Genomic DNA, 14,591 nt, shown 5'->3' on the forward strand with positions numbered 1-14,591 from the left:
AACTTATGTTCTAGGCACTAGACCACGCACCGTTCATAATATTGTAGTTATTTTAATAGAACCAATTGATTAGTTATGGTAAGATTTTATTTTTTCTAGCAAAATCGAAAGATTCCGGTTCTAACGATGTGACTGCGACATCTACGATCAGAAGGTCTGGTGTCTGGCATACATAGGTTAGAGAATTTCCAAATTGAGAAAAAAATGCAGGAAAAAAAATAATTGAACGTGTTCGTTGATGTCTTTTGTATTGCAATTCGTATTTAACGTCAGTACCATTATTAACCCCCGACGCAAAAAACGACGGGGTGTTATAAGTTTGACGTGTCTGTGTAGATGTGTAATAATGTGTAATAACGGATGATCCGATTTTAATGTGGTTTTTTTCTTTGTTTGAAAGGTATATCAGTCGAGAGTGTTCTTAGCTATGTTTGGTGGAGCTATGTACGCATAGGAGAAAAATCATCCTTTTTTCTTGATTTTACTACATGCAAGCTTCATATACTTATTCCTACACATGAAAAATACTAATTTAATTTTAAATAAACGATCAATATGCCTAAAATTTTTATTAAGGAAGTCCACTAAAACTAATGAGGCTTTGTGACAATTTCCGAATGTCAAACGTATCGTTGTCTCTGTCCCACTAATGTGACATTCGTAAGGGGTGAAAGGAAACATGCATACGTTTTTACTTTGACAAAAAGCTTGTGGGAAACAGAGATGAAGTAATCTTGATACTTTTGGTACAATCATTGATATTTAGCTTTAAAAAAAATAATTTGACGATATACCTTGATAATACAACTGCCTAAATAACATTTTATTTGATAATAATTCTTAATAAGACTTATGATCAGAACAGCAATGGCAAAACAAGGCTTCCATAACAAGGGATGCATATTCAAGGCTAAGAGAGCCAAAGTAATCAGCAAATGATGTATCAAAACTTTTGTATAGAGTATAAGCCCTCTATGGATCTGAAACTTGGACACTGACGCTGAAAGACACAGAGAGACTCGAGGCCTTTGAAATGTCGTGTTGAAGTAGGATGGAAAAATGAAGAAGAAGTTTGATTAAAGGGGTTACTAATGAGGAAGTTATAGTAAGAGTAAGGGAAAAGGGGCAAATATTAAGGAAAAAAGAAGCAGAAGAAGAACAGAAGAGGTAAGATGATTGGACACAAAATAAGACTCGACGAATTTACTAAAAACATCATAGATGAGAAGCTACAAGGAAGGAGAGAAAGGGGAAGACCAAGTAGAACTTACATGGAACAGATTAAAGAGAAGGTGAACGTCGCGTCTTATAAGGAACTGCAAGAATTGGCCTTTGATAGACAAGAATGGAGAATGCTACACCGACAACATTGTGGCTCTTAAATTAGTGATGTGATGAATATAATATTATATTTATATTTAAATAATAATAATAAGGGGAATAAAGTAAGGAAACCTCCCTAAAGTGAGTGGACTCAGTGAAAAACGTGATAACGCTAGGGAGGGAGGTAATGAAGCTGATGAATAACAAAACACTTTATTTCAAACACATTCACTAGATACTTATAGGAAAAAAGGAATACTTCTTCTTAAGTGTGCAAGGACTTATCGCTAAGAGCGATTTATTCAATTACTATTGACACACTTTCACGACGGTATATAGAATAAGGAATAATACTACGTATAGAACGGCACCTCTCCGTTCCCCGCCAGCGTCTGAGATAGGTTTACCTCAACCCCCCTCGAACATAGTTTTGTCTTGAATCGTATGGTGTCACACGTCACACACACAGATGTGCGCGTCCGATAATGTCAATGTGTAGTGTCTGTGTAAAACTGTGTGGACGGTAACTGACGAAATGATGATCAAATCTGAACAAACGATAAAACTCGAAAAACTGGTAGCGACCCATCGTTAAGAACTTGATTCAGCATTGCACGGTACATTAGGTAATTTAAATTAAAATCTCATCAAAAATCAGGTAAGTTCGTAGCAACAGGTAAGTAGATAGTCAATTATGTTTTCTTAGGAAGTTAACGGCTTGTAATTGTTGACACTGTTAAACATTCTTTTGGCTCAACCATTTACCGCGTTTCTTTTAGTGATATACCCAGTAACAGTTACTGCTGTCATTTACCGCCTAATCGATCATTAATTCTTTCACATATTATCGTCTGAGGCGATGCCCTGAGCCGAGGTTCGCGCCCAATTGGGCACCCTCAGGCCTGTTGTCTTAAATTTTGTACCGGGTGAGAGTACACAGCGCTCCCCATTTAATTTTGTCTAGCCAAATAGTTAATACCCTTTGCGGCAAATCTACAATACGTAAAAAAAGACGAAAAAGTTGCTGTATAAAAAAAAGTGCATAAAAATATTTAAGTATGCTATGTTTTTTTTTAAATCTTCTTTGCGAGTCGATGGCGATCGATATTATTTTTTTGCTGACCAATAATTGGCCACGCTTACGGCCTTTTTTAAAAGTTACGGCTTTTTTTTTAAATAGTAAGTACGTATTGGTCTCACAACCGATTAAGAGACGAATTAACTTTTAAAAGTGAATGAATTTAATCAATAGAAAAAATATATATATCCATTGCTTCTGATATTACAATCCTTTTGTGTAAGTTTACCTTTTAATTTTATTCTTGTAATTTTTCCTGTGCTATTTTTTTATTGTTTATATTGGTATATTAGTTTATAATATATTGTTTTTTCGCCATACAGCAGGTTACTCCGTAATGCTGTACCTATGTATTTGTAAATAACTAAATAAAGGTTTGTATACAATAGTGACTAACTAAATAAGGTTTAAAAATAACACTACAAATCAATCAAACAATAAATAAACCAAGCTCAAAATCATTCGGACAGGTCCATTGCACCCAATTCAAAAGCACTTTCATTTTTATCCCCATTAAAAATTCCTGTCAAGCACCAAGACAGTTATGTCTGCGTATCAGCGCAGGCGCACCAAGAATTGCTAGAAGGCAAAACGATCTTTTGCTTTCAAACCGTGTTCAGTCCACGACTGTCTTTCAACCCGGACAGACGCCAGGACCACGACATGCTTTCTATATAGATATATGAATAAATATATATATAAAATATCGATCAACGAATAGTTTATATAGTGGTTTTTTTTCGTGGGTTTTTTTACGTGTGTGACTTTGAGTGCTGTACAGCAGTGTTAGTGCGGAAGATTGTACCCTTGGAGTGTTTTTAAAAGGAATTTGGAGAAAATGGTGAGTTTTATGAAAGTTCTAGCTTTTTGAAAAAAATAGTAATATTTTACTGTAGGTACTTTTTTGCCATTTATTTTTTGTTAAAATAATTTTGTTAATAATTAGTTATTTATTGATTTTTTTTAGATTCGTCAATTTATTGTTTTTGGATTTGGAAAGATATTTATAATAATTTTCGAGGTCATGGAAATAATTAACAACATTTTCAGTTAAAAATTTCTTTAAAATAAAGTATAGTCAAGCTCAGAATTCAGATAAATAATCGACCTTAAAAATGTTATATTATCATTCCATATTTTGAAATTTCGGTATTAGCTACGTTCGATATTCGAAACGGTTGCGCGCGGCGCGTTGCGGCCGACAATGGATAAAAACACACGGTTTCACTGGGTGAAAGTGGTTAACAATCGGCGCTAGAAATCGACTCGCGCGCATTCGCACTACATCTACCTTTATGCCTTGTTTGATATACTTTTTCATGCGATTACTGAGACAAAGCCTTTCAAAAAAGTTACTACCTAACTTTCGATGCCAATCAGGCTTACATTTTTGTTTCTAAGTAAGTAATTATGGTGCGTATCAAAACAGACAGGAACTACACCTACTTGCAAGTAAAATAAGAACATAATGTACTTATCAAAATGTATGCTATGTACTTACATTATTTGCCTTGCTTACATTTCTCTTTGCAAATACTGTAGACTGCATCTCAATTATAAATAGCGCAATTTACAAGTCATATTAGATGTAGAAAGTTGTCGAGATCAATTTTATCGGCGACTGTACAGTAAATTGTGTTACTGTGGCGATATTTTGCACATTTCTCTTAAAACTTTCGAGAAATTAATATTATTATTGCACTTATGTGTTATGCAGCATTTTTTTCTTCGATTTCTCAAATTAAAATTTCTTTAGCGGTATTTTTGTTACGTCTCCTATTTCGGCTTTCACTTACGGTCACGCAAAACTAAACTGATTAAACTCTGTTGCGGTAAACATGACCTTTCTTTGTTTTTTGTCGAAAGAAAATTGGAAATAAAAAAAATATTTTTTTGGCAAAACCACAACAAGGACAACTTGCATCCATTTCCAATCTTATGATACTGATGCATATTGTGATGAACCGATTTGTGTAAAATGATAAAATCAAAACTGGAAAATGTCTATATTCAGTTGGTAATATGAATCGTCAATCTTTATAACGTCTAAACTGCAGCTTCCCAAAATGTATAGCCGAGGAAAAGTAGCTGCAAAAACTACCTCGGCACAGGGTCCTAGACGTTCTTAAAAACTATTGTAATTGCATACGTGCGTACATAAACTCACGCCTATTTCCCACCGAGGTAAGCAGAGACTATGGAACACCATTTGCTTCGATCCTGACACACTTCTCTTGCTTCCTCCACATTCATCAATCGTTTCATAAACGCACGCTCGTTTAGAGTAGATCGTACTGAAACTTTTCTAAAGACATTTCCAATAAGAACCTAACAACCTTCCAAGCTCCAACCTTCTATCCTTCCTAAACTTCTGCATATTCTTCCTTAGTCTCCTATACTTATAGGATTTTTAGCACCCTTTATTATAGATATTCTTATCACTTGGCCATCTTTCTTTAATATTTAATGAAAATTAAATGAAACGTTATTTTAAAATTTCCATCCTAATCTTTATCGAGATAACATGTAACAAATCGAAAGAACATTAAGCCTAGGGGGTTAGGTTTAGTACTGGTAGTACTACCAGTAGTACCACGGGAATTTTTTTTCCCGTGGTACTACTGACATTGATTAAAATATATTCTTAGTTTTATAGCTCATGTGCTCATAATAAAAAAAAAATAACGGTATGTTTGTAACAATATGTAAAAGGCCACAACAAAGCAATTTACCTTAAAAAGCAATATTGCTATTCAGCCACTTAGGCACAAACCTAACTAAAATAAGAAATAAACCCAACATTTTTTTGACGTTATTTATATATCATATTTCCGCAAATGGCATTAACTACTTAGCCGGAATAATTTCAACAGTAAAATTAAGTAATTACAGTCGAAATTGTCTCCGCGTATGCACAATGCAAGCACAAGTCAAAACCTTCGTTCTTGAACTAGTTTCAACTTCTACATATTCATTCATTCTGTTACGCAAAAAGGCATAGTTTTCAATGTCGTGCTCTATGCGTCTCGATAAGTTCACGCCTGTTCCCCGTTGGGGTAGGCAGAGAACACGGAATTCTACTTCCGATCTTGACACACCAGCTTCGCTTCCACCACTCCCATCACGACTTTATACATGTAGGAAAGTGAGTAGAAAGTAAGAGAGAATAGTATGGAAGGATGAATGGGGATTTGGTTGTTTATGGTATGAATTTAGGATGGCTAATGAATCATCATCATCATCAGCCCATTAACGTCCCCACTGCTGGGGCACGGGCCGTCCCCATGGATGGATAGGGAGATCGGGCTTTAAACCATCACGTGGACCCAGTGCGGATTGATGGTTATTAACGACTGCTAATTCAGCCGGGACCAACGGCTTATAAGTCACGTAAAAAAAAGATACGGCACCGTAAAAAGGTTTCCGAATTCTTCTGTACGGTATTGTAAGATAAACAAACATTAGCGCCATAAGGAAAGAATCTTTGACGAGATCATTTTTTTTTTTGACTTGACATATTGTAGGTTTGCCGCAGATGGCATTAACTACTTGGCCGGACAAATGGGGAGCGCTGAAGGCTCTCACCCGGTACAACGTTTAAGACAACAGGCCTGAGGGTGCCCAGTTGGGCGCGAACCTCGGCTCAGGGCGTCGTCGAATAATTAATCGACCCTAGTAAGTCGATAGCGATAAGCGCTGAATGAAGGAAATCGTCGACCACGCCGGCGGGGTCGGTATCGGGGCCCTGAAGTATTTAGTGTCGCGAGCTGATTGGCTGCCTCTATGGCTAGAGTAATCGGGTCGTCGGGATCGTATATTACGCCCCTCGGACGCCGATACTTTTCAGTACCGTCCCTAAGCGGAATAAACTCGGAAGCCGCAACTACCAGGGGATTTGGGTGGTGCGGAGCAGAATCGAAAAAACGTTGGGAAGCTAATTTGAGCCATTGGGGAATGGTTGGCAGACCTAGGTCAATGTGCAGATTTTCATTGCGAAGGAACCACGGAGCTCCCGTGGTTTTCCGCATGAAACGATTGACGAGATCATTATTACCTATTATTTATTATTGGACTTGTTTAAAAAATGATAAGATGCGTTTAATTACTTGTCTTATTGTGAACAGTGCTTATAAAGTAATGATGATTGGCGTTTAATAGGTTTGCAATTATTAATCACTGTCTTTTAGCACGTGGAAGGTTTTTCTAATAATAATCATAACATAACATATAAGTTTATCCTGTAACCACCTTACAAATAAAAAATGAACCAGGGATGAACGTGGGTTTAAGAATTTGACAGCCAAGCACAATTGAATCCAATTATCATACACACATCACCAGCCCCTTAACGTCCCCACTGCTGGGGCACGGGCCTTCCCTATGGATAGATAGAGAGATCGGACAATTATCATGCATTTCGACTGAACTTTGCTTGGCTGTCAAATACTTAACCCACGTTCATCCCTGGTTTATTTTTTATTTGTAAGGTGGTTAATGTTCTATTATTATTTTCCATATCTCGGGACTATGGATTCCCGGACATTTGGAAGACGTGCAGGGGCCTGATATTATTTTAACATAAACAGCCTATATACGTCCCACTGCTAGGTACAGGCATCCGTTGAATTCCATTCAGTTAACCGGAGGGGGCATGGAGCATACTCCACCACGCTGCTCCACTGCGGGTTGGTGGAGGGGTTTTTACGGCTTATAGTCGGGACTAACGTGGACTGCCAAAATAAAAAATATGACAACCGCAATTGGGATATAATCATGAGTTTATGGCTAAGAAACCTCTCGTACAACTCACTTGGCATCAAGCTAACGACTAATGTTTAGCACAAAGATAAGTTTGATAATGAACTTCACTGATTTTAATTAATTAATTTTGTGGAAGTAAAATAAAACCACCATTATAGTTACATGGTTAAACAGGAAGTTGTTTTATTTCTTTTTTTTATCCCTACCACAGATTATATCATATTTGGAATTCGGATACATGTTCGGGTTGAACAGATTGGGGGGGGCACTTAAAATTATCTTAAATCAAGTAAGTACCAACCACTAAGTTTGAAAAAGTATCAATAAACAAAGTTACATTAATAATCAAAAAGTTACTTAAGAACGTTTCCACTAACAATTAGTAGGTAAGTATAAATTGAGAAAATAAAAAATGAGTTTAACTACTTTACTCTTACACAATTAAATAACAATCATAAAACCTAAAAATCCTACTATGAGGTATAAGTATTTTTACAAATGAAAATAACATGAATTTAATAAAAAATCTACTTAAAGGTATGTTTGTTATGTTTAAATCAAAATAAGCTTACAGTTTACACAATGCTATACAAAGTTAAAACAAAACATAAATTACCTACTTCAAAAATATTTTTACGTAGATTTTTACAAACAAAATAAATTAGGAACTTCTAAGAGATTTTAATCTAAGCATAAACTTATATTTTTACCAAAAATAAGTGGTAAACTGCCCTCTAGCAAAAAATCTAATTTAGAAAGTAATACTGATACCTAAGAAAGCTACATGAATAATAGAGTTATCTATATCTATCAATGAATAATACTACTTAAAAACTATTAATAATAAGTAACATTATATACTTAGGAATCATTTAGAGGCAAGGGGCAAACATTCATGATACTAGTTTTAACAATAGACCCTTTAAATGTTTTTATATCAAGAGCTCGAACTCTTCCATCTTTGCCTGGAAAGACATTAATGATTCTACCAACTGGCCACTTCAAAGGTGAAGCGTTTTCATTCCTTAAAAGGACTAACATCCCTTCTTTCAAGTTCGGCTGAACATTTTGCCATTTAGGTCTATTTTGCAAAGTTACTAAATACTGCTTATGCCATTGCTTCCAAAAATTCTGCTGCATTTGCATACACTGTTTCCAGAAACTAAGTTTACCTACTTTAGTATCAACTAGGTTTAATTCTGGATATGAAGTAATAGGTGATCCAGTTAAAAAATGCGCAGGCGTTAAGTAAGACATATCACTTTGATCTCTAGACATAGCAGTAAGAGGACGAGAATTCAATATTCCTTCTATTTGTACTAAGACTGTGTACAATTCTTCAAATGTCAAAACAGTATCTGAAATTACTCTTTTCAAGTGATATTTAATACTCTTCACGCCAGCTTCCCACAAACCACCAAATATCGGAGAATAAGAGGGAATAAAATGGAATTGAATCCTTTCACTGTTACAATAATTTATAACATCGTTTTGGTGTTTTGTGGAAGACTGCATATTATATAAGTCTTTTAAAACATTATTAGCTCCCCTAAAATATGATCCATTGTCACAGTAAATCTTAGAGGGCTTATTTCTTCTAAAAATAAATCTTCTCAAACAAGCTAAAAATGTTTCAGTCGTCATATCGGAAGCTAATTCTATATGGATAGCTTTAGTAGTAAAACACACAAAAATGACAACATAAGCCTTGGTTATGACTGGATTTCTAACCCTAGTCTGTTTTACATAGAAGGGTCCAGCATAGTCTGTGCCCACAATTTGAAATGGACGAGACATACGCACCCTATCCAATGGCAAAGAGCCCATGAGCTGTGAAGCAGCCTTAGCTTTAAGTTTAAAGCAAATTAAACATTTATGTAATACAGACTTTATCTCCCTATTAGCATTAAGGAGCCAGTAATGTTCATTCAAACTATTGAGAATTAATTTCTGCCCAGCATGTTTCAATCGTAAATGTTCTTTTAGAATGAGCAGTCTAGTAATATTAGACTGTTTTGGCAAGATAATAGGATGACGCTGACTGAAAGTCAGGTCTGCGTTTTGTAAACGCCCTCCCACTCTTAGTAAGCCTTCAGAATCTAAGAAAGGATTTAAATTATTTAAATTGGACTTTAAAACATTATTTGACTTTAAAGACTTTATCTCTTGCATAAAATGCTTCTCTTGGTCGAGTTTGATAATAGAAAGCAAGGCAGAATTTAGTTCTTCAGGACATAAATTACCCTTTTTCTTGTTTACATTTTTTGCATTGCAATTATAAATAAATCGGTTTACATAACACATAATCCTGGTTAGCTTTTCAAGGTCAGAAGATTTATCTAACACATCATACATAGAATTTTTGATATTACACAAATTACATGTTTCTTTTTCTACTTTTAGTTCTGTAATAGTAATTACTTGACTTTTACCTTTACCATCTGAATGTACATAATCATAACTATGTAAATATTCTGGTCCATTAAACCATAATTCTCCCAACTTGGACTTGAGTGACTGAGGTGATAAGCCCCTAGATAAACAATCCGCAGGATTTTCACTGGTACATACATAATGCCACTGAAAATTTGAAGTAAATTTTTGTATTTGTTTCACTCTATTGTGAACATAAACACCCAATTTTTCAGGCTCAGTACCCACCCACGCAAGTACAATCTGGGAATCAGAATAAAGAAAGGTTTTTACATTATATTTTAGACTTAAAACGTCATATACTTTCTTAGCCAACATAGACAATAATAAAGCACCGTTTAATTCTAGCCTAGGTGTAGTAAGTTTCTTATTTTTCGGATTTATACGAGATTTAGAACACAATAGGTTAACTTTAACATTTTTGTTGTCATCAACAACTCTTATATACAAGCAGCACCCGTATGCAATATCAGAAGCGTCAGTATAACCTACTAACTCCAACGATTGCGAGGAAAACACATTAATATTTCTAGGTACATCAATAGAAGACATTTTTACCAAAGCAGTAGCAAAGTCGACCCATTCCGTATTTAGGGTATCAGGTAAATAATCATCCCATTTTAGATCTAAAAACCACACCTTTTGCATGAAGTGCTTAGCTTGCACTATCACTGGACCTATCAGACCTAACGGATCAAAAAATTGGCTTATAAAGCTGAGAACTTGTCTCTTGGTGTATCTCTCAAGGATCTCAGCTTGAGGACAACGCATAGATAAGGCATCAGTAGACACATCATAGGATAAACCTAGAGTTTTCATACATACATTACCATTTTCCTTTAAATCACGATTACCTAAATATTGCAATTCTAATGGAATATCTTTCAATATTTCTGGACAGTTTGAAAACCACTTATGCAGGGAGAAACTCGCCTCGCTCATAAGTTTAACTAATTCGTCCTTGATACGACATAACTCAGAAATATCCTGGCTACCACATTGAATATCATCCATGTAACTAGAATGTTTTAAAACAAAGGATGCTAATGGATATTCATTTTCGAAATTATTAGCTAGTTCCATCAAACAACGAGTAGCTAGAAATGCCGAACTTTTTAAACCATATGTAACAGTTTTTAACTGTATACATTGTACTGGATCATTACAAGAATTCCGCCATAATATATTCTGCAAACAACAGAATGGTTCATCAACAAGTATTTGCCTGTACATAGCCTTCACATCACATAGTAAAATATACCTATAAGTTCTTAATAACACCAATATATCAAACAATTCACTTTGGACAACATCTCCGTTGAGCATTATATCATTTAAACATAAACCGCGCTTCGTTTTCATGCTCGCGTCAAATACGGCTCTCACGGGAGTCGTTTTACTATTCGGGTTCAATACTGGGTGATGTGGAAGGAAATATATGTTACCTGCATCTAAATTATAGTTGTTAATGTCATAATAAGTGGCATGATTTTCATCCAAATAATCTTGTATGAATTTTTTGTATTGCTGACATAATGTGTCATCTTTCACGAAACGTTTTTCTAAATTATACAATCTATGCAGAGCATAAGAGAAACTATCCCCTAATTGTATATTTTCCAAATCTAATTTAAGAGGCAAAGCCACAGAAAAGCGTTTGTTAATTAACTTTACAGAAGACCTAAAGCATTCCTCTGCTAACTGAAACTCTGTTGACCCCTCCTTGAAAATATTAGGTACCTTTTCACATTGCCAGAAATTATTAATATTATTATTTAAATCAAATAATAAAGCATCTCGATCACATTGTGTTAATAATGAATTATCATTTTGAGGTTCAGACAAGTCAGATATTAAATTTGTTTTTGCTGCCTGCCCTGATAGGCATGTATGCACGGGTTCACTTACTTTAATATTAATACAGTGATTAGAAGAATAAATCTTGCCAGATGAAACTGGTAGAGTCCCGGCGACAACATATCCAAAGCAGGTGTTAATTAAAAACGGCCCAGACGGCGTGAGGGGCAGCGATTCACGCTGCAAGACCTGGAAAAATATGTCACAACCTAATAATAATTGTATTTCTCCAGTTTTGTTGAAATTTTGATCAGCAAGCGTTATATGGGCTGGTATATCAAAATTATCAATTTTAAATGATTGCTGGGGCAAATCACAAGTGATATTTTTTACCACACAGCAGGACACATCAACTTTATATGTATTTATAGATGAACACACGGAAAATTCAGCCTTTTTAGTAATTTTATTTGTGCCCTCAACTACACCAGAGATGGATTGATTAACTGGGAATGTTTTGCAGTTTATCTTGTTAGCTAAATTTTCTGTCACAAATGATACTTGAGAACCACTGTCCAATAGGGCTCTTGCATATGTCAAAGTCCCATTTTTATTATATAAGCCAACCATAGCCGTTGGAAGCAGTACATCCCTTGACAAGCTAGTGTTAGACATAGATACCGCATTACATTCCCTATTCACCCCATCATCCATAGCAACAGCTGTATGAGATGAATCTTCACTGCTTGGCAACTGCACATGTAGAAGCGTATTGTGCCTCTGTTTGCATACAGCACACATGATGCGTAGCATGCATTTTCCTCGATGTTCATTCAGACACAGTGTACATAAATTATGATTTCTGACAAAAGCACACCTTTCCTTTACTGTAGCCATCTTAAATTTGTGACACTCGTATAATTTATGAGAAAGCTTGCAGTACTTACATGCTGGCTGAGGCTTCTCTGCTGCCGCTACCCCGCTGACTTTAGGAGCTCGCGTAGACTTAGCAGTAAATGATGGCTGCTTCTCCTCAGAGGTGTTTTCCAGTGCCAATGCACGCTTCTCTAAATAATCAAGAAATTCAGATAGTGTGGGAACTTCTCTAGCATTTCTCTCAAGGTGGAAACCCCGGTAAGTATAGGTGTCAATCTTTTTAGCTAATATGTTAATGAGAAGTATATCCCAATGCTCCACTGGCTGTTTTAAGTTCTTTAAGGCTTCCATGTTAACATTAACAGTGCTAATGAGGGAACGCAGGTTGTGTGCAGTGCATTTAGTAAAAGCAGGCAAATCCAGTAAGCTGCCCACATGATAGTTAATAATTTTAGGGGTATTGTCATACCTCTTTTCTAAGAGTTTGACAGCTGTGACGTAATTATCGTCGGTTAAAGGTAAATTTCTTATAAGCTCTAAGGCTTCCCCACTCAAATAAGAGCGTAAGTAATAAAGTTTTTCGCATGAACTTAATTTTTTGTCTGTGTGAATCACAGAACGAAACATGTTAATGAAAGGATAATATTCTACCACTTTCTCCCCATTAAAATTGGGTAAATTAATTTTTGGAAGGTTTTTAAACGTACCTTGGTTAGAATTCTCACCGCCATTCGGTTTGGCCTCGGTTTGTGGACCCGAGCAGGCTTTATCCAGCAGCCCAACAGACTCGTAATATTTGTCCTCATAATCGCCGTAATTTTCAGCGTCCTCGTCGGTCAGCACTAAAATCGCCTTGTTTAACTGCATATATTCTTGAAAAGCCTCCGATATGCGAAGACGTTTTTCACGTAAGGCCTCACGCGAGGTAGCCGCCATTGCATCAGCATCGTGGCAAAAGTTGTTTAGCCGTGACAAAGCCCCCTTGATATATCCCCGCTCGGCGACGAGAGCTTTTAACTTTGCCTTATCTTCACTCATTTTGAAAATCTAGAAAGATACACCAAGAGAAACTAAATAAAATTACGTGCCTGAATAGGTACTGCTTTGGTAAAAAAAACCTTTTGCAACAAAACGATAAGAACCTTAACTATACTTACATGTACTATATGTAAAAGGTATCTTATTATATATTTTTTACAACCAATTATGTTTTTCTTTGCCAAATTATAAATTATACAAAATCGAACACGAAACAAAATCGTAAACATAAGCCGCACACGCTTCGAAATGAAGTTAGTCAAGTACGTTTTTCTTTTTTCAATGTTGCCAACCTGACAGCTGCGCCGTTCGGATACACGCAGTACGCTCGATTTAGCTGCGTTCGATGATGATCGATTATGAAAAACGTGAATAGCTCCGCCTTAATTTTGGTACCGTCTCTTTCGTTCTTACTTGGAATGACCGAAATGGAGTGACTATACGACTTGAAGTTCTTGCTGTTTCGAAGGAAATTTGAGATGGCTCTTCCGTTTCAACGCAGTGATGACAACTTGACACGTTCTTCGCCGCTGCTTGGTTGGTACACGTTATACGACGTAAAATAAAAAGGCAAAATACACCCTAATATGGCCGCAAAAAATGGTTGCGAAATTTTTGCAATTCTGCAATATTGATCACGGGTCGAAAATATAGACACCGTATGATGCATAAAATGATGAAATACACGTTGAAAATTCTTCAAACTGTAGATATGAGGATAACTTGGTGAGTAATATGCCGTCGCGCTAACACGCCGGTAATTTGCGACGGTTTCAACAACAGCAATTTTCACAATAAATTTTAATCCCCTTCAGGAACTCGCCACAGGGAAGGTCTTCTCCACACCGGTCGGTACTTTTGTGCCCAAATGCAGCCTCCCACTCGCAGATTCTTCGTAATGACGCAAATACGGTCGCAAAGAACGAGGGGATCGTATATAGACGCAGCTTACTATTTGTGCAGACTCACGTATATTCCGCCGGTAATTTAGTGGATAAAAAGGACTTATATTCCACTCGAAGGACTAATTCATCCGGCTCGAAGGACCAATTCTTTTGTTTAGCACAAAGATAAGTTTGATAATGAACTTCACTGATTTTAATTAATTAATTTTGTGGAAGTAAAATAAAACCACCATTATAGTTACATGGTTAAACAGGAAGTTGTTTTATTTCTTTTTTTTATCCCTACCACAGATTATATCATATTTGGAATTCGGATACATGTTCGGGTTGAACAACTAAATCCCAATAGAGGTAGTCAGAGGTCCACCCATCATTGATAA

General features: G+C 36.0%; 1 protein-coding gene and 1 long non-coding RNA gene across 2 annotated transcripts in view; both read left to right on the forward strand.

Annotated features, from left to right (window-relative positions):
* The first annotated feature begins 3,034 nt into the window (after window positions 1-3,034).
* Window positions 3,035-14,591, forward strand: part of LOC126368858 (probable chitinase 10) — a 149,649-nt gene continuing 138,092 nt past the window's right edge. The window contains exon 1 of the mRNA XM_050013052.1: window positions 3,035-3,242. Coding sequence (XP_049869009.1) covers window positions 3,240-3,242 — 3 coding nt within the window. The 5' untranslated portion in view covers window positions 3,035-3,239. The remainder of the gene's footprint in view (window positions 3,243-14,591) is intronic.
* LOC126369019 (uncharacterized) lies at window positions 13,699-14,462 on the forward strand. Its single transcript, XR_007566645.1, has 2 exons — window positions 13,699-14,032; window positions 14,122-14,462. It is a non-coding gene; the product is annotated as an uncharacterized LOC126369019 (long non-coding RNA).

The sequence above is a fragment of the Pectinophora gossypiella genome, chromosome 8 (genome assembly GCF_024362695.1).
Source record: "Pectinophora gossypiella chromosome 8, ilPecGoss1.1, whole genome shotgun sequence".
NCBI lineage: Eukaryota > Metazoa > Arthropoda > Insecta > Lepidoptera > Gelechiidae > Pectinophora > Pectinophora gossypiella.